The 19,109-nt window shown below is 37.1% G+C and overlaps 1 protein-coding gene across 1 annotated transcript; it reads right to left on the reverse strand.

The window, feature by feature from the left end:
* Window positions 1-4,541: 4,541 nt before the first annotated feature.
* On the reverse strand, window positions 4,542-5,477 carry LOC128047886 (olfactory receptor 6C2-like). Its single transcript, XM_052640276.1, has one exon. It carries the CDS (start codon window positions 5,475-5,477, stop codon window positions 4,542-4,544), a length of 936 nt encoding a protein of 311 aa, XP_052496236.1.
* Between the last annotated feature and the right edge of the window lie 13,632 nt (window positions 5,478-19,109).

The following is a 19,109-nucleotide window of genomic DNA, read 5'->3' on the forward strand; positions in this document are numbered from 1 at the left end:
AGAAGGTCAGTTTTCATTCAATCTCAAAGGAGGGCAATGCCAAAGAATGTTCAAACTATCCCACAATTGCACGCATCTCACTTGCTAGCAAAGTAATGCTCAAAATTCTCCAAGCCGGGCTTCAACAGTACATGAACTGTGGACTTCTGGATGTTCAAGCTGGATTTAGAAAGTAAGAGGAACCAGAGATCAAATTGCCAATTTTCCCTGGATCATTGAAAAGCAAGAGAATTCCAGAAATCTATCTACTTCTGCTTTATTGACTATGCCAAATCCTTTAACTGTTGTAGATTACAACAAACTGTGGAAAATCCTTCAAGAGATGGGAATACCAAACCACCTAATCTACCTCCTGAGAAATCTGTATGCAGGTAAAGAAGCAACAGTTAGAACCAGACATGGAAAAAGAGATTGGTTCCAAATTGGGAAAGGAGTACATCAAGACTGTATGCTATTACCCTGCTTACTTATCTTACATGCAGAGTACATCAAGCAACATGCCAGGCTGGTTGAAGCACAAGCTTGAATCAATATTACTGGGAGAAATATAAATAACCCCAGATATGCTGATGATATCACCCTTACGGTAGAAAGTGAAGAGGAACTAATGACCTCTTGATGAAAGTGAAAGAAGAGAGTGAAAAGACAGGCTTAAAGCTCAACATTCAAAAAACTAAGGTCATGGCACCCAGTCCCATCACTTCATAGCAAGTAGATGGGGTAACAATTGAAACAGTGACAGACTTTATTTTTTTGGGCTCCAAAATCACTGCAGATGGTGACTGCAGCCATGAAATTAAAAGATGCTTGCTCCTTGGAAGAAAAGCTATGACCAACCTAGAAAGCATATTGAAAAGCAGCGACATTACTTTGCCAACAAAGGTCTGTCTAGTCAAGGCTATGGTTTTTCCAGTAGTCATGTATGGATGTGAAAGTTGTACTATAAAGAAAGCTGAGCACCGAAGAACTAATGATTTTTTTTTAAATTTTTACTTTATTTTACTTTACAATACTGTATTGGTTTTGCCATACATCAACATGAATCCACCACAGGTGTACATGTGCTCCCAATCCTGAACCCCCCTCCCACCTCCCTCCCCATACTATCTCTCTGGGTCATCCCAGTGCACCAGCCCCAAGCATCCTGTATCCTGCATCGAACCTAGACTGGTGATTCATTTCTTATATGATATTATACATAGAACTAATGCTTTTGAACTGTGGTGTTGGAGAAGATTCTTGAGAGTCCCTTGGCCTGCAAGGAGATCCAACCAGTCAATACTAAGGAAATTAGTCCTGAATATTCATTGGAAGGACTACTGCTGAAGCTGAAACCCCAATACTTTGGCCACCTGATGCAAAGAATTGACTCATTGGAAAAGACCTTGATGCTGGGAAAGATTGAAAGCAAGAGGTGAAGGGGATGATTGAGGATGAGATGGTTGGATGGAATGACCAATCATGAGTCTGAGCAAGCTCTGGGAGTTGGTGATGGACAGGGAAGCCTAGCATGCTTCAGTCCATGGGGTCACAAAGAGTTGGACAAAACTGAGCTACTGAACTGAACTGACTAAATATCATTTATTATTATCATAGAATTATTATTATATGTGTATAAATACTTTGTGCTCGGTTGCTCAGTCATGTGCACTTTTCGACCCGATGGGCTCTAGCCTTCCAGTCTTCTCTGTCCATGGGATTCTCCAGGAAAGAATAGTGGAGCAGGTTGCCATTTTCTTCTCCAGGGGATCCTCCTGACCCTGGGATCAATCCTGTGTCTACTGAGTCTCCTGGGTCTCCTGCATTGGCAGGCAGATACTTTACTACTGAGCCACGTTGGAAAGCCCAACATTAAAATTTTATCTTTGTATTTTGTTTATGACACATCTTGCTCAATTTTAGTACTATTAATTATTCTTTGCGCTCTTCCTTGAAACTCTCTTGATGCCTCTGCTGAGGCAGGTACAGTTACTTGATAAAATAGCTCCATTCAAAATCAATAAAAATAGTTTTGGATCCTAGTTATGTCACTTGCTAATGATAGTTTACTTATTTTAACTTTTATTTCTCCATATTTTTCCAGTGCAAATTATGACTAAAATTTGTGGGGTAATTTTCAGGTTTATCAGTATTATGAATTTTTACTATCAATTTTTAATAAATTTTGGCTTATATTCTATTTCATTACAAACTTTAAAGATCCCTAATGTTACTTTTGTATTTTTCATGTTCCTATAAAATTTCTCATTTTGCATTATCAGAAGTATTCAAATCACCATGTCAGAAGATGATTTATTGCATAACCAATATTTGTCTAGGTGCCAGAATTGACACATGGGATGAACTTCTCCAAGGCATTTACCACTTAGAATAGAGTAAGAACAAGCAAACATGAAAGTGTACTTTGATAAGAGAAATGAGAGCAGCAGATAAGTGATGACAGGTGTGGATGAGTAAGACTAATCCAGTCTTGGTGGTCATGTTGGTGGAGGAGGAATAAGACAATATCAGCAAAAGATTTCTTGTGGAAATGTCATTTAAAATGGAGGACCCTGGAACTGCGTAGCTGAAATGAGTGGAAAATTCTTGCCTGCAGGTGCCTTAATAAATAAAGTCAAGTAAGAGAGCAAAAGTCAAAGGACATTAAAGTAGGCTGATTCTGAAAATTCAAGATGGTGAAGAATTTAACAAGTAATTAAATGCTGTTCTTTTCTTGAGAGCTGTAATTGGGTGCGTATTTTGAACTCTTGGAATGACTAAGTTTTCATATTCAAAAATAAATCATTTAAATGACATTAGTATGCACATTTTTTCCATCTCCTGCATATTTGAGTTGCTGCTTATTTATTTATCTAGCCCTATGGGGTTCCTTAGACTTTTTGCTTTGTCTTTATGATTTAACATTTCAGTAGGTACAATAGTGTCAATCTCTTTTATGAAACTTCAATGCGGGCTTTAATCCTTAGCAGAAATTACAAAAGCATTTCTTCTTTCTTTAATCTATGTTTTATTGGCAATTTAAAAACAACTTTTATATTGATTAGATGCATTTAATAAATACAATACATATGTAAATTGTGACTTAAGGCTTCCGTATTGGTAAAGGCTTTTTTGAAATTCTAAATATTTGTATTTATTTCTTATTTTAAAATATTGCTTTAGAATTTTGAGAATTTTTCCCTGTTACCAGTGAAAATAGTAATCTTTCTTTTTAATATTATTTCTTTCCTCATTTGAGTATTTCTTTTGGAAAAATTATATGTAATATTTTCAGCACTGTGAAAGAATGTTTGAGAGTGAGGACTTCCTTAGATTTTCTTTTTTTTTTTTTTCATAAAGTTTGTAATTCTCAAGGACTTTGATTTATAAGGGGGCTATTGTTGTTCAGTCACCAAGTTGTGTCTGACACTTTGCGACCCCATGGACTGCCACAACCTAGGCTTCCCTGTCCCTCACCATTTCCCTGAGTTTGCCTAAGTTCATGTCCTTTGAATTAGTGATCCCATTCTACCATCTCATCCTCTATAGCCCTCTTCTCCTTCTGCCTTCAATCTTTCCCAGCATCAGGGTCTTTTCCAATGAGTCAGCTGTATGCAATAGGTAGTAGAAGTGTTGGAGCTTCAGCTTCAGCATCAGTCCTTCCAAAGAGTATTGAGGGTTGATTTCCCTTAAGATTGACTGGTTTGATCTCCTTACAGTCCAAGGGACTCTCAAGAGTCTTCTCCAGCACCACAATTAGAAAGCATCGATTCTTCAGTGCTCTACCTTCTTTATTGTCCAGCTCTCACATCTGTCATTGACAACCGGAAAGACCATTGCCTTGACTATATGGATCTTTGTAAGCAAAATTATGTCTTTGCTTTTTAACACACTATCTAGGTTTGTCATGATCTTAGCTTTTTTTTTTTTTAAATTGAATTTTAAGCTGAATTTTTCACTCTCCTTCACCCTCATCAAGAGGCTCTTTAGCTCCTCTTTGCTTTCTGCCATTAGAGTGGTGCCATCCGCATATCTGAGGTTGTTGATATTTCTCCCAGAAATCTTGATTCCAGCTTGTAACTCATCCATCCTGGCATTTCACATGATGTGCTCTATGTATAAGTTAAATTAAAAAAAAATAAGTTAAATAAACAGCCTTGTTGTACTCTTTTCTCAATCCTGAACCAGTCAGTTGTTTCATACACGGTTCTGACTATTGCTTCTTGACCTGCATACAGGCTGCTCTGGAATGCCCATCTCTTTAAGAATTTTCCATAGTTTGTTATGATTCACACAGTCAAAGACTTCAGTGTAGTCAATGAAATAAAGATAGATGCTTTTCTGGAATTCCCTTGGTTTCTTTATGATCCTGCAAATGTTGGCAATTTGATCTCCAGTTCCCATCCCTTTTCTAAACCCAGCTCGAACAGCTGGGATTTCTATAAAGAAGGGAACTATAGAAATCACTTAATCAGAATGGAAGACCAGATCTCACTTAGGAAGAGACAATAGAGGATATACACATAAGAAAATTGTTTAGGGAACCTGACTTCAACATTCTCTTAGTTCTTTGAGACCAGTAGAATTCTTTTGAGTAAATTGCTAAATGCTTGTTTCACTTGTTTGTTCCTCAGAGTATAAATAAATGGGTTTAACACGGGGGAAATGGAAGTCGTAAGTATTACTACTTCCTTGTTAATAGTCATTTCATCTTTTGATGAGGGTTTGATATAGACAAAGATGCAGCTTCCATAGGTGATAGAAACCACAATAAAGTGGGAAGAACAGGTGGAAAAAGCTTTTGTCCTTTGCTGAGCAGAGGGGAATCTTAGAACTGTTCTGATGATACATATGTAGGATAGAACAACGCATGTAAGAGTCGTGATAAATATCAACACACAGCAAGCAAGTGTTATCTCTTCCATGAACCATGGATCTGAGCATGAGATCTTCAGGAGTGGATAAACGTCACAAAAAAAGTGATCAATGACAGAGTCACAGAATTCCAGATTCAGTCCCAAGCAAAACGGTGGAAAAACAATTAAGAAAGTGGTTATCCAACAGCAGAAGATAAGCATTTTGCAGAATCTGTGGTTCATGATGGTCATGTAATGCAGGGGTTTGCAGATGGCTACATAGCGATCGTAGGACATGGTGGCCAAGAGAAAGAATTCTGTTACACCAAACATATATGTAAAAAATAGTTGGGACAGGCAAACATTATAAGTAATAGTCCTGTCTCCTGTTAATATACTGTACAAGAATCTAGGAATGCAGGCAGAAGTGAATGAGATTTCTAAGAAGGAAAAATTTTGGAGAAAAAAGTACATTGCAGTTTTAAGGTGAGAATCCACTAATATAAGGGTTATGATGACCAGGTTTCCAATTATATTCAACATGTATGTGATGAGTAGAAATATAAAAGTCAGAATCTGCATTTGTAGGTTATCTGTTAATCCCTGGAGGATGAAACTGACTACTGATGTGTGGTTTCTCATTTCTGGGTCCTGACTTCTGTAGTCTTCCTGTAAAGCTGAGGGAGGTACAATCTGAGAAGACACTGAGAAAATGTTTTACAGTAGCTTTTGTCTAGAAAAGGTAAACAATATATCTTATATGTATTATCTGTTGCCCAATAAGTGAGTATTTTTAACTAATTCGTGCTATAAGCTCTGTTGATATATCCCTTGATAGGTTAGAAACTTGGTGTTCAAACATTTTTGACCACAAAATATGGTGAGATATGCATTTTATATTGTAATTTACTGTACATGCAAACACACACAAATATATATACTTACATAGCTTTGCAACAAGAATTTTAGTAAAATATTAACCCTCAGATGCCCTGTTTTCTGATATTATACATATAATCTATAAAGATATCAACCACTATGCTGTATATCTAAAACTAATATGAACTATACTACAATTTTTAAAATAAATAAATCCAAATATGATCACATTGATTTTACAGTCTGCTGAATGGTCATAACCTGTGTTTGAATAAAAGACATTTCATTTTTTATGGTTTCTTTAAATAATACTCTCCAAGTATATATCTAATTTTTCCATGATATTTTAAAAACGAACACTATCCTTATAGCATATACTTCAGAATAGATCTTTTATAGCACATTTTTCCCCTAGGAAAAATGAAATAATTAATTTTAGGATATTCTGTTTTCTAAGAACATGTCACATATCAGTAACTGAAATTTTGCACAGTTTAATTATCTGTTTGAAGGGTTTCTTTTCCCCTGGATAAATTGAAAACAAATAAAAGTTCTGTATCAATTTGTCAAAGCAGTTGAGGATTCTGTTCCACTGCTATGACAAACCTGTACTTCATCTACAAAGTACGGATCATATATTGAAAATTCCTTTCTGAGGTCTTTCTTATGGCTTTCTACAGTTGTTTGTACCTTTAAGTGATTGTCACTGATTTCCCACTTTGGTGCACAACACAGTATTTTGACACATACTGAATTCACTAAATGGAAATTGTTTTTTTTATACAGCTGAAGAATATTATTCTTAATGTGTATCATTCAGTCTAACGTGCATCTGCCTGAAACACTCAGACTCCTTTTGATCAAGTCACTGATGTTATAATCATCTCTGTAAGTATTAAATATATTCTCCAGTCTGATTACTATCCTTAGATTATAATAAATATCTGTAACTCCATCCAGAGTTTCAAACTTCTCAGTTGCTTCTGATAAGGCTTCTGAACATACCGCTCCACTGAAACATCATGTGGCAATTTTAGCTGTTATTTCCTTAAGTTTCAGTGAAGGGTAGCCCTTTTTATTTGCACCTTTTGTTGCAGTTGACCAAACTGGTCCATCACTCCTGCTGCTTATCTTGTTCTAGATGCATTGTTTTCACAATATCCACACTCCTGGTTTTTGTTCTGCCCTTCTGGTTTCTCCTTTATAAGAACCTCTTCTCCTATTCATCTTTATAACATGGATATTTCTCACAGTTTGCAAGTACACCATCTTCTCTGCTTATCTAGGAATTTTTTTCTTGAAATTGTTGAAATCCTGTGACATCAACTTATCATTTAAAGAAAAAGGAGCCTATTATACCGAGTGAAGTAAGTCAGAAAGAGAAAGACAAATACTGTATGTTAATGCATATGTATGGAATTTAGAAAGATGGTAACAATGATCCTACATGCAGGGCAGGAAAGGAAACACAGATGTAAAGAACAGACTTTTGGACTTAGTGGGAGAAGGCGAGGGTGGGATGATTTGAGAGAATAGCACTGAAACATGTACATTACCATATGCACAAGAGATGACCAGTGCAAACTGGATGCATGAAGCAGGGCACTCAAAGCCAGTTCTCTGGGACAACCCACAGAAGTAGAGTGGGGAGGGAGGTGGGGAGGTTCAGGATGGGGGGACACATGTACATATTTTTGATGTATGGCAAAAAACCACCACAACATCGTAATTACCCTCCAATTAAAATATATTAATTCAAATTTTATAATTATAAAATACTGAATATTTAATATTATATCTTTCAATGTTAATCATCTTCATCTGACTATTTCCCACTCTCTTTAAGCACACATGTTCACAGTGGAATGCCTTCTCCACTGCATCTCTGTTCACTTCTTGGCTTACTCCTTGTTCTCTGTTCTAAAACCAAAAGCTAATTTGGATTGATCTATATTAACCACTGAGATGAAGCTAGAATTGTATTAGCCCAACCCTACCGTGAAACTCTATTGACACTGCAGGTATATTTTCACTTAATTCCACTGTTTCCCTGACCCAGAGACAGGGAAATTCTATTTCTTTATTTGTTTGGTGGTCTTGGAGTTAATGGAGAGTGGCTCTAGAAACACACCATGTGAGAGTCAGGTATTGTAGTCATCTTAGGTGAATTATCTCTCTGGAAAGTATTTTTATCAAACCATTTGTGCTTTCCTCTCCTGGTGAATCCATCTGCTTGCTGTTTCCGACTTATATCTGGCATTTATTGACTTGTTCTTCCATTTCCTGTTTAGACTTTTGGAGGAGTCTCCTGACCTCCAAAATCACAGTAAGAACTATATGTTTTGCCACACACTATGTTCACACTGTATTCAAAATCCCATTGAATATAATAACCACAGAACTGAAGGATTCTGACATATAGAAATAAATGTAGATAATATTTACCTTTAAGGACTTCCCTGGTAACTCAGAGGTAAAGAATCCACCTGAAATGCAGGAGGTGCTGGTTCAGTCCCTGGGTGGGGAAGATTCCTTGGAGAAGGGAATGGCAACCCACTTTAGTACTCTTACCTGGGAAGTCCCATGGATAGAGAAGCCTGGTGGGCTGCAGTCCATGGGGCTGCAAAAGAATCAGACACAACTTTGCAACTAAACAACAGTTACCCTTAGACCTAGACCAATTTATATTCCATAATAAAGTGAAGTTGCTCAGTCCTGTCTGACTCTTTGTGACCCCATGGACTGTAGCCCACCAGGCTCCCCTGTCCACGGGATTTTCCAGGCAAGAATACTGGAGTGGGTTGCCATTTCCTTCTCCAATATTCCATAATAAATTGAATAAAATTTAAAAGTAAGCTGACATCTCTTACTTTTGCCATATCCCTCCTTCTAATTGTAGGGATTCTTGTTGGCTTTTGTATTTGGTGGAGGAAATGTTCTAGGTGACTTTCAAATCACCTCTTCACTCAGCATGAACACAACACCTGCATTAAGGTCAAAAGTACTACGTGACTTATCACTTTGCCTGGCAGAGAATATTTTCCTTTATGCCTTCTCTTCATGCTTCATTGATACACCTGAGAGAAATATATTAACACCAGAGATTAAGGACTACAGTTCTGGATTTGGACCAATAGCTGCTCTGTGGTGGTTCCTCAGCCAACACCAACTGAGCATACACTAACACCGGCTGAGAGAATTTCTCTCTCCAAATTTTGTTCAAGGCAATCAATAATTTTTTTTTTGAGAAAACATAATTTCCCTTAGAAATACCAGTTATCTGGCTATGCTTTGGTGTCAGTTTATTGCTGTAACATATTCCCTTCCTGCAGAACTGGGAGCTGCTCATGGCCCATTTCCCATATTAAACCTCCCAGAGTTTATAGGCTCCATTAAAGAGAAAGAAGACTGTATTTGAAAATATGTTTCAGGATGAGCTGGGGGCTGTTCCAAACATGTGAGCATCACATATGTAACAATAAACTAAACAAATATTAACAAGTTGGGCTTCCCTGGTGGCTTAACTGGTAAAGAATCTGCCTGGAATGCAGGAGACCTGGGTTCAATCTTTGAGTTGGGAAGATCCGCTGGAGAAGGGAATGGCAACTCACTCCAGTATTCTCGCCTGAAAAACTCCATGGATGTGGACAAAGGAGCCTGGCAGGCTACAGTCAATGGGGTCACAAAGAGTCAGACATGACTGAGCAACTAACCCAAGTACCAACAACAAGTTAAATCATTGGAATAATTAAATAGAAACACTAGACTCAGGATACAGAAAAGAACTGCAATTGCAGCCCACCTACTTCTCTTTTCTTCAGTCTTCAGCCTTCTAGTTGGTGCCTGACACAACTCTGGAAACTTCAGGCACTGTCTTTGCCCCTAAATATCTTGGAAAATGAATTGACATTGTTTGTCTGACTGCTACCTGTGTACTTCTCTTGCCTTTTAGAGAACTTAACATTTTAAACAGTGTAAGGATCTTAATGATATCAGCAGATAATACACAACTGAAGGCTGCTTCTAAAAGTCCTTCATTTCATGTATTTTTAAGTCACCTGCTATTTATGAGTGCAAAATCCAGCACCATCAGTATCCTGGATCAATTCAAATTTATAAACTCTTGCTTCTTTTAATAAAATTTCAACCAACTGTTCACATCTCTGTAACTATGCCAAGACATGTCAAACTATTTATAAGAGATAATTTTTGACTCTTAAATATCATGGATATTTAAGATGTGGCAGATTCAGTTGGTTGGTAATCCCTGGACATCTTGAGAGATGAAGGTAAAGGAGACTATGTTTGCACAAGCTTGTACGTGGTCTTCTGGTCACTCTCACTCTTGGATCTATGCTCACCTTACAGGCAGTTCTGAGATGACACTGATTTATCTGATCTTTTCATTTCTAACATGTTGCCAAGACTTTCCTACCAAGGCATTTGTGCTCCTTTGAAAGGTATTTGCTACAGCAAGGTCTGGGGAAATATAAGGAACTCTCTCTAGTTTGGATAGTCATGATATTCAAATCTTCCCAGACTATGTGAAAATTTCTGTCAGTTACAAATTCAGTGTTTATGTGCCAAACAAGAAACCAAGTGAATAAGCATGAGTCCTAAGTGAATTAAGGTTTAAATTCAGTTATGAATCTTTTATGTAATCTTCTGGCAAAAGTCCTGAAATATGCTGCCATGGGGACAGTGTCCTCAGAGAACTAAATATTCCACAATGACTTTCAACACAGAACTTTTACATGAAATAAAAATAAAATGATAAAAGGCAAACCTATCTTTTCTTCCTCTTGTTCAATAACATCTATATCTGCTACTGGCTGTTCACAGAATAAAATTGCACCTTACTCCTTCCAACTTAAGTTTACCTTTAGTAATTACTGCTTATTATTAATATAAACAGGCTTCCCAGGTTGCTCAGTGGTTTAAGAATCTGACTGCCAATGCAGAAGACACAGGAGATGCCGGTTTGACCCCTGGGTCCAAACAGTCGATTCCCTGAAGGAGGAAACGGCAACCTACTCCAGTATTCTTGCCTGGAGAATCCCAGGGACAGAGGAGCTTGGGGGACTACAGTCCATAGAGTCACAAAGAACTGAACAGGACTGAGCGACTGAGCACAGACACACAGATAAAAGTTTAGGAGCTTCCCAGATGGTGCTAATATTAAAGAATCTGCTTGCCAATGCATGAGAATAAGGTGCAAGGGGTTTGATCCCTAGATCCAGAATAGTCTCTGGACTAGGAAATGGCAATCCACTCCCATATTCTTGCCTGGAAAATTTCATGGACAGAGTCTGGTGAGCTACAGTCCATGGGAGTGCAAAGAGCCAGACATGATTGAACAAGCATAGGCACAAGGTTTTAAATGTGATTACCCTCAATAATTTTGGGGGATTTTGTTTATACTTTCTCATGCTATTTAAAAAAATTTTGGTAAGTTACAGATAACATAAAATAATCGTTCTCAACTCTTTAAAAGGTACAACTCATATTATTAAGTACATTCCTATTGGTGTATATTTCTCTTAATACTTTAACACATACATCTAATTCTGTTTTTTTTCTTATAATATCTAATGCTTACTATTTATTATGTTATAAAGTAATTTCTAGTTATTATCCAAAATTTCTATTTATTATCCAAAATAAAAAAGTTACAACTTAAATATAACAACCAATATCAATAGCTCAGATTATAATTTTCCTGAAATTTCTTATGTGAATAAGGACAGTCACATCAATTGTTATATTTCAAAACATACAACTTTCTTTCCATTTTGTTTTTCAAACTATTTTATAATAAAAACTTTTAAATAAACTACTTTTTAACTCAATAATTATAAATTTACATTATCAGTTGGGGAACTATGTAATATTCCCTTTAGAGCATTCCATCATAATCTGAAATCAATTCTAACAATTAAAAATTTGTGGTTCCTAAAAAAACTTTTTACTATAAAAAAAAATGACTGCCTCAGCTGGTATGATGTTATATAATTCTACAGATTTTTAAATAAATTTATGTAGTTTCTTTCTAAGTAAACTGTAAGATGCAATGCAAAATACATTTTTGTACAAATATCTTTGTCTATTTACAACATTCCCTAGAAGTGAGCATTATTGCTATTTCTTCTGTGTGTAATCACAACTTGACTATTTATGTGTGTTACAGATATTTTCCCAGTTTTTACTGTTCTTTATCTGTGTTTACAGTTTTTACTTAAATAGAATCTCATGTTACATTTCTGAAAAAGTTTGTTTTTCTGATTAAGACATATATTTTTTCAAATCTCCATCCTTTATATTTTTAAAATGAGATAGTGTCATATTTTTCAACTTTAAAAAATTTAATAATAAAGTTAAATATTTTATTTTTGACTTTCCTACTTTTCTTTTAAAATTACTCATTATGTTTGAAATCTTCTGAAGAATATTTACCTGTGGTCTTGTATTATGTCTGCTTACCTTCAATATATGTTTTCTTTATACTTTTTCATTTTATTTTTTTATAACTTTGATAAAATATATACAAAATAAAATTCACCATCTCAACTACATGAAAGGTACAGTTTAGTAGTATTAAGTACACTTCTGTTGCTGTATAGTCCCCTTAATACTTTAAGACACAAATCAATGCTGTTCTTTTCTTGTAATCTTCATGAATACTTGATATGGAGGTCTTAGTTCCTAACAAGGCAAGTCGCTCAACCTGATGTTTGTCATTCTTCCTCTTGCTGGACTACTTTACAGCATACTCTTGGCTAGTGTCTTGTGCTGAATGGTAATACTTTCTTTCAATTAACCATATTATTTCAGATTTAATAAAAAGAACTAATCATCTTTGTAATATCTTATTCCTGTTAGTTCACAGGTATTTTCCTTTCTTGGATTGCTCATTTTTCCTTCTTGCTAGAATATACCATTTAGGAATTCTATTGATTATCATAAAAGTTACACCCTTTGAGTCCTATCATTTCTTAAATTGTGTTAATCAAAGTCTCATACTTAGGTGGTTCTTATCCCATGTGTATAATTTTCTATTGGACACAATTTTCTGGAGAAATTTCTTCTTCTTTACTAAAAATTTCAGCAATGAACATATTTTGTATATTGATATATTAATACAATACAGTAGGTTGATAATCATTCTTAGGCGTTTAGGATTTTTATTTATACTATTCTTTTCTAAATTAATTTCATTCGTTTATATGTAGCTGTCCACTTTCCCCCAAGTGGAAAAGTGGAGAGTTTCAGAGAATAGCAAGGAGAGATGAGAAAGACTTCTGAAGTGAATAAAGCAAAGAAATAGAGGGAAAAAAACAGAATGGGAAAGACTAGAGATCTCCTCAAGAATATTGGAGATACCAAGGAGCACTTCATGCAAGGGTGGGCACAATAAAGGTCAGAAACAGCAAGGACCTAACAGAAGCAGGAGATATCAAGAAGAGGTGGCAAGCATACACAGAAGAACTATACAAAAAAGTCTTAATGACCCAGGTACAGGAGACAGGGATCAAGACCATCCCCATGGAAAAGAAATGTAAAAAAGCAAAATGGCTGTCTGGGGAGGCCTTACAAATAGCTGTGAAAAGAAGAGAAGCGAAAAACAAAGGAGAAAATGAAAGATATAAGCATCTGAATGCAGAGTTCCAAAGAATAGCAAGAAGAGATAAGAAAGCCTTCTTCAGCGATCAATGCAAAGAAATAGAGGAAAAGAACAGAATGGGAAAGACTAGAGATCTCTTCAAGAAAATTAGAGATACCAAGGGAACATTTCATGCAAAGATGGGCTCAATAAAGGACAGAAATGGTATGGACCTAACAGAAGCAGAGGATATTAAGAAGAGGTGGCAAGAATATACAGGAGAACTGTACAAAAAAGATCTTCATGACCCGGATAATCATCATGGTGTGATCACTCACTTAGAGACAGACATCCTGGAATATGAAGTCAAGTGGGCCTTAGAAAGCATCACTACAAACAAAGCCAGGAGGTAATGGAATTCCAGTTGAGCTGTTTCAAATCCTGAAAGATGATGCTGTGAAAGTGCTGCAGTCAATATGCCAGCAAATTTGGAAAACTCAGCAGTGGCCACAAGACTGGAAAAGGTCAGTTTTCATTCCAATACCTAAGAAAGGCAATGCCAAAGAATGCTCAAACTACCACACAATTGCACTCATCTCACATGCTAGTAAAGTAATGCTCAAAATTCTCCAAGCCAGGTTTCAGCAATACGTGAACCGTGAACTTCCTGATGTTCAAGCTGGTTTTAGATAAGGCAGAGGAACCAGAGATCAAATTGCCAACATCCGCTGGATCATCAAAAAAGCAAGAGTTCCAGAAAAACATCTATTTCTGCTTTACTGAGTATGCCAAAGCCTTTGACTGTGTGGATCACAATAAACTGTGGAAGATTCTGAAAGAGATGGGAGTACCAGACCACCTGACCTGCCTCTTGAGAAATCTGTATGCAGGTCAGGAAGCAACAGTTAGAATTGAACATGGAACAACAGACTGGTTCCAAATAGGAAAAGGAGTATGTCAAGGCTGTATATTGTCACCCTGCTTATTTAACTTATATGCAGAGTACATCATGAGAAACGTTGGGCTGGAAGAAACACAAGCTGGAATCAAGATTGCTGGGAGAATTATCAATAACCTCAGATATGCAGATGACACCACCCTTATGGCAGAAACTGAAGAGGAACTAAAAAGCCTCTTGTTGAAAGTGAAAGAGGAGAGTGAAAAAGTTGGCTTTAAAGTTCAACATTCAGAAAACGAAGAGCATGGCATCCGGTCCCATCACTCCATGGGAAATAGATGGGGAAACAGTGGAAACAGTGTCAGACTTTATTTTGGGGGGCTCCAAAATCACTGCAGATGGTGATTGCAGCCATGAAATTAAAAAACACTTACTCCTTGGAAGAAAAGTTATGACCAACCTAGATAGCATATTCAAAAGCAGAGACATTACTTTGCCGACTAAGGTCCATCTAGTCAAGGCTATGGTTTTTCCAGTAGTCATGTATGGATGTGAGAGCTGGACTGTGAAGAAGGCTGAGCACCGAAGAATTGATGCTTTTGAACTGTGGTGTTGGAGAAGACTCTTGAGAGTCCCTTGGACTGCAAGGAGATCCAACCAGTCCATTCTGAAGGCGATCAACCCTGGGATTTCTTTGGAAGGACTGATGCCAAAGCTGAAACTCCAGTACTTTGGCCACTTCATGTGAAGAGTTGACTCATTGGAAAAGACTGATGCTGGGAGGGATTGGGAGCAAGAGGAGACGGGGAGGACAGAGGATGAGATGGCTGGATGGCATCACTGACTCGATGGACATGAATCTGAGTGAACTCCTGGAGTTGGTGATGGACAGGGAGTCCTGGCATGCTGCTTTTCATGAGGTCGCAAAGAGTCGGACATGACTGAACGACTGAACTGAACTGAACTGAACTGAACCATGATAGTGTGGTCAGTCAGCTATAACCAGACATCCTGGAGTGTGAAGTCAAGGGGGCCTTAGGAAGCACTACTATGAACAAAACTAGTGGAGGTGATGGAATTCCAGATGAGCTACTTAAAATCCTAAAAGACGATGCTGTTAAAAGTGCTACACTCAATATGTCAGCAAATTTGGAAAACTCAGCCATAAACTGGAAAAAGGCAATTTTAGTCCAATCCCAAAGGATGGTAATGTCAAATAATGTTTCGAGTGTTAGTTGTTCAGTTGTGTCCGACTCTTTGCGAGTCTGTGGATTGTTGCCTATCAGGTTTCTCTGTCTATGGAATTCTAAAGACAAGAATTGGATCCATTTCCTTCTCCAGGGGATCTTCCTGACCCAGGGATTGAATCTGGCTCTCCTGCATTGGAGGCAGATTCTTTACTATCTGAGCCACCAGGGAAGCCCCTAAGAATATTCAAACTACCATACAAATGCACTGATTTCACATGCTATCAGGGAACGTTTAATTTTAAGGAATCCTATATGTTGTTTTCTGTTTCTCAAGGGCCTTCTGTCCCTTATCAGTTCCCGGAATACAGGAACGAGCAGAGCTGCACCCAGTTCTCAGGACTGAGGTCATGAGACGGGATGCATACATGGATTCCTTTCAGTAACCTTTTCTGTAAAACTACTTAGTCATGTTCCTATTTCCAATACCTGGAATGTCTTCTGGCCCCATGACGATTGTTATTCCCTTAGTTCTGTGGTTATGCATTTGGTTTCGGTGTTTTGCTCAGCTTTATTTTTCTGCCTAAGGCTTCCTTGTATAACTATATATAAGCATAAGCTGCCATGATTAAAGCACTCTTGTTCCACTAGAGACTTGGGTCCCCCGTGTCCTTCCTTTCTTCACCTTCTTTTTGTCGACTCCTGTCCCCAGGTTCTGGTCTGTCAAGAAGACCATAACAACATGCTAGCAAGATATTGCTCAAAATCCTTCAAGCTAGGCTTTAGCAGTAGATGAACAGAGAACTTCCAAATGTACAAGCTGAGTTTAGGAATGACAGGGGAACCAGAGATCAAACCGCCATCATTCGTTGGGTATAGAAAAAGCAAAGGAATTCCAGAAAATCATTTAAACTTCTGCTTCATTGACTACACTGAAGTCTTTGACAGTGGGGATCACAACAAACTGGAAAACTCTTAAAAAGATGGACTACCAGACCACCTTATCTGTCTCCTGAGAAACCTCTATGCAGGACAAGAAGCAACAGTTATAACTGGACATGGAACAACGGACTGGTTTGTTATTGAGAAAAGAGTATGTCAAGACTGTATACTGTCACACTGCTGTTTAATTTATATGCAGAGTACATCATGTGAAATGCTGGACTAGATGACTCACAAGCAGGAATCAAGATTGCCAGGAGAAATATCAGCAAACTCAGATATGTAGAAGCCACTGTTCTAATGGCAGAAAGTGAAGAGGAACTAAAGAGCCTCTTCATGAGGCTGAAAGAGAAGAGTGAAATGATGGCTTAAAATTCAACATTCAAAAAACTAAGATCTTGGCTCCGGTTCCACCACTTCATGGCAAACAGATGGGGGAAAAGTGGAAGCAGTGACAGGTTTCATTTTCTTGGGCTCTGAAATCACTGTAGACAGTGACTGCAGCCACGAAATTAAAAACCCTTGCCCCTTGAAAGAAAAGCTATGACAAACCTACACAGTGTGTTAAGTAGCAAAGACATCACCCTGCCGACAAAGGTCCATATAGTTGAAGCTATATAGTCATGTACAAATAGTACATGTACAACAGTAGTCATGTACAAATGTGAAAACTAGACCATAAAGAAGGCTAGGCACTGAAGAATTGATGCTTTCAAACTGTGGTGCTGGAGAAGACTCTTTAGAATCCCTTGGACAGAAAGGAGATCAAACCAGTCAATCATAAAGGAAATCAACCTTGAATATTCATTGGAAGGATTGACAAATGACTGTAAAGAAGCTGTAATGGGAAATTTTGTTATATGTATTTTATCAAAATTATAAAAAATGAGAAAATATAAACAAAATCAGATATATTTTGAAGATAACCACACACAATACAAAAACACAGATAAATCCTGCTTCAGTTCAGTTCAGTTCAGTCACTCAGTCGTGTCTGACTCTTTGTGACCTCATGAATTACAGCACACCAGGCCTCCCTGTCTATCACCAACTCCCAGAGTTCACTCATACTCGCTTCCATCGAGTCAGTGATGCCATCCAGCCATCTCATCCTCTGTCGTCCCCTTCTCCTCCTGCCCCCAATCCCTCCCAGCATCATAGTCTTTTCCAAGGAGTCAACTCTTCACATGAAGTGGCCAAAGTACTGGAGTTTCAGCTTTAGCATCAGTCCTTCCAAAGAAATCCCAGGGTTGATCGTCTTCAGAATAGACTGGTTGGATCTCCTTGCAGTCCAAGGGACTCTCAAGAGTCTTCTCCAACACCACAGTTCAAAAGCATCAATTCTTCGGTGCTCAGCCTTCTTCACAGTCCAGCTCTCACATCCATACATGACTACTGGAAAAACCATAGCCTTGACTAGATGGACCTTAGTCGGCAAAGTAATAAATGTCTCTGCTTTTGAATATGCTATCTAGGTTGGTCATAACTTTTCTTCCAAGGAGTAAGCGTCTTTTAATTTCATGGCTGCAATCACCATCTGCAGTGATTTTGGAGCCCCCCAAAATAAAGTCTGACACTGTTTCCACTGTTTCCCCATCTATTTCCCATGGAGTGATGGGACCGGATGCCATGCTCTTCGTTTTCTGAATGTTGAACTTTAAGCCAACTTTTTCACTCTCCTCTTTCACTTTCAACAAGAGGCTTTTTAGTTCCTCTTCAGTTTCTGCCATAAGGGTGGTGTCATCTGCATATCTGAGGTTATTGATATTTCTCCCAGCAATCTTGATTCCAGCTTATGTGTTTTTCCAGTCCAGCGTTTCTCATGATGTACTCTGCATATAGTTAAATAAGCAGGGCGACAATATACAGCCTTGACATACTCCTTTTCCTATTTGGAACCAGTCCATTGTTCCATGTCCAGTTATAACTGTTGCTTCCTGGCCTGCATACAGATTTCTCAAGATGCAGGTCAGGTGGTCTGGTATTCCCATCTCCTTCAGAATCTTCCACAGTTTATTGTGATCCACACAGTCAAAGGCTTTGGCATAGTCAATAAAGCAGAAGATGTCAAACAAAATGAGCAACTTTGAAAGAAAACTATGAAAGTCAAAATTAAAATATTTAGCTTTGTTATTAAGCAAAAATAATTTGGAAAATACAACAGCATCTCACTTCAAAAGTATAAAGTATGAGGAATAGATAGGAAGAAATATGTCTTAATCAGAAAGATATAATTTTTTTCTGAGCTGTAACATGAGATTCTATTTCAGGAATATCCATAAGCACAATTAAAGATGAATAAATAGAATTATTTGCAATACATGTAAGTCAAGTTGTGAATATATGCAAAAATAATAGCAATACTGCTCATTTTTAGAGAATATATTAAGACAGAGATATTTGTACAAAAATGCATTTTTCATCTATTTATATTTTATGTAGAAAGAGTACATAAATTTATTTTAAAATTATGTAGAATTATATGACATCATGTTAGTCTGTGGCATTCATGTTTTGAAAATATTTTTTAAGGAGCTACAAAGTATCAATTATTATAATTGATTTCAGATTATGATAGAATGCTCTAAAGGGAATACTACACAGTTCCTTAAATTATGATGTAAATTTACAATTGTTGAGATGTAAAATAGTTTATTTAAGTTTTTTATAAAATATTTTGGACAACAAATCATATTTCACATTTTGAAATATACAAGTTAATATGAATATTTAAATTTTGTTTTGATTAATTTAATTCTATAATAAAT

Source organism: Budorcas taxicolor, chromosome 5 (genome assembly GCF_023091745.1).
Source record: "Budorcas taxicolor isolate Tak-1 chromosome 5, Takin1.1, whole genome shotgun sequence".
Taxonomy (NCBI): Eukaryota; Metazoa; Chordata; class Mammalia; order Artiodactyla; family Bovidae; genus Budorcas; species Budorcas taxicolor.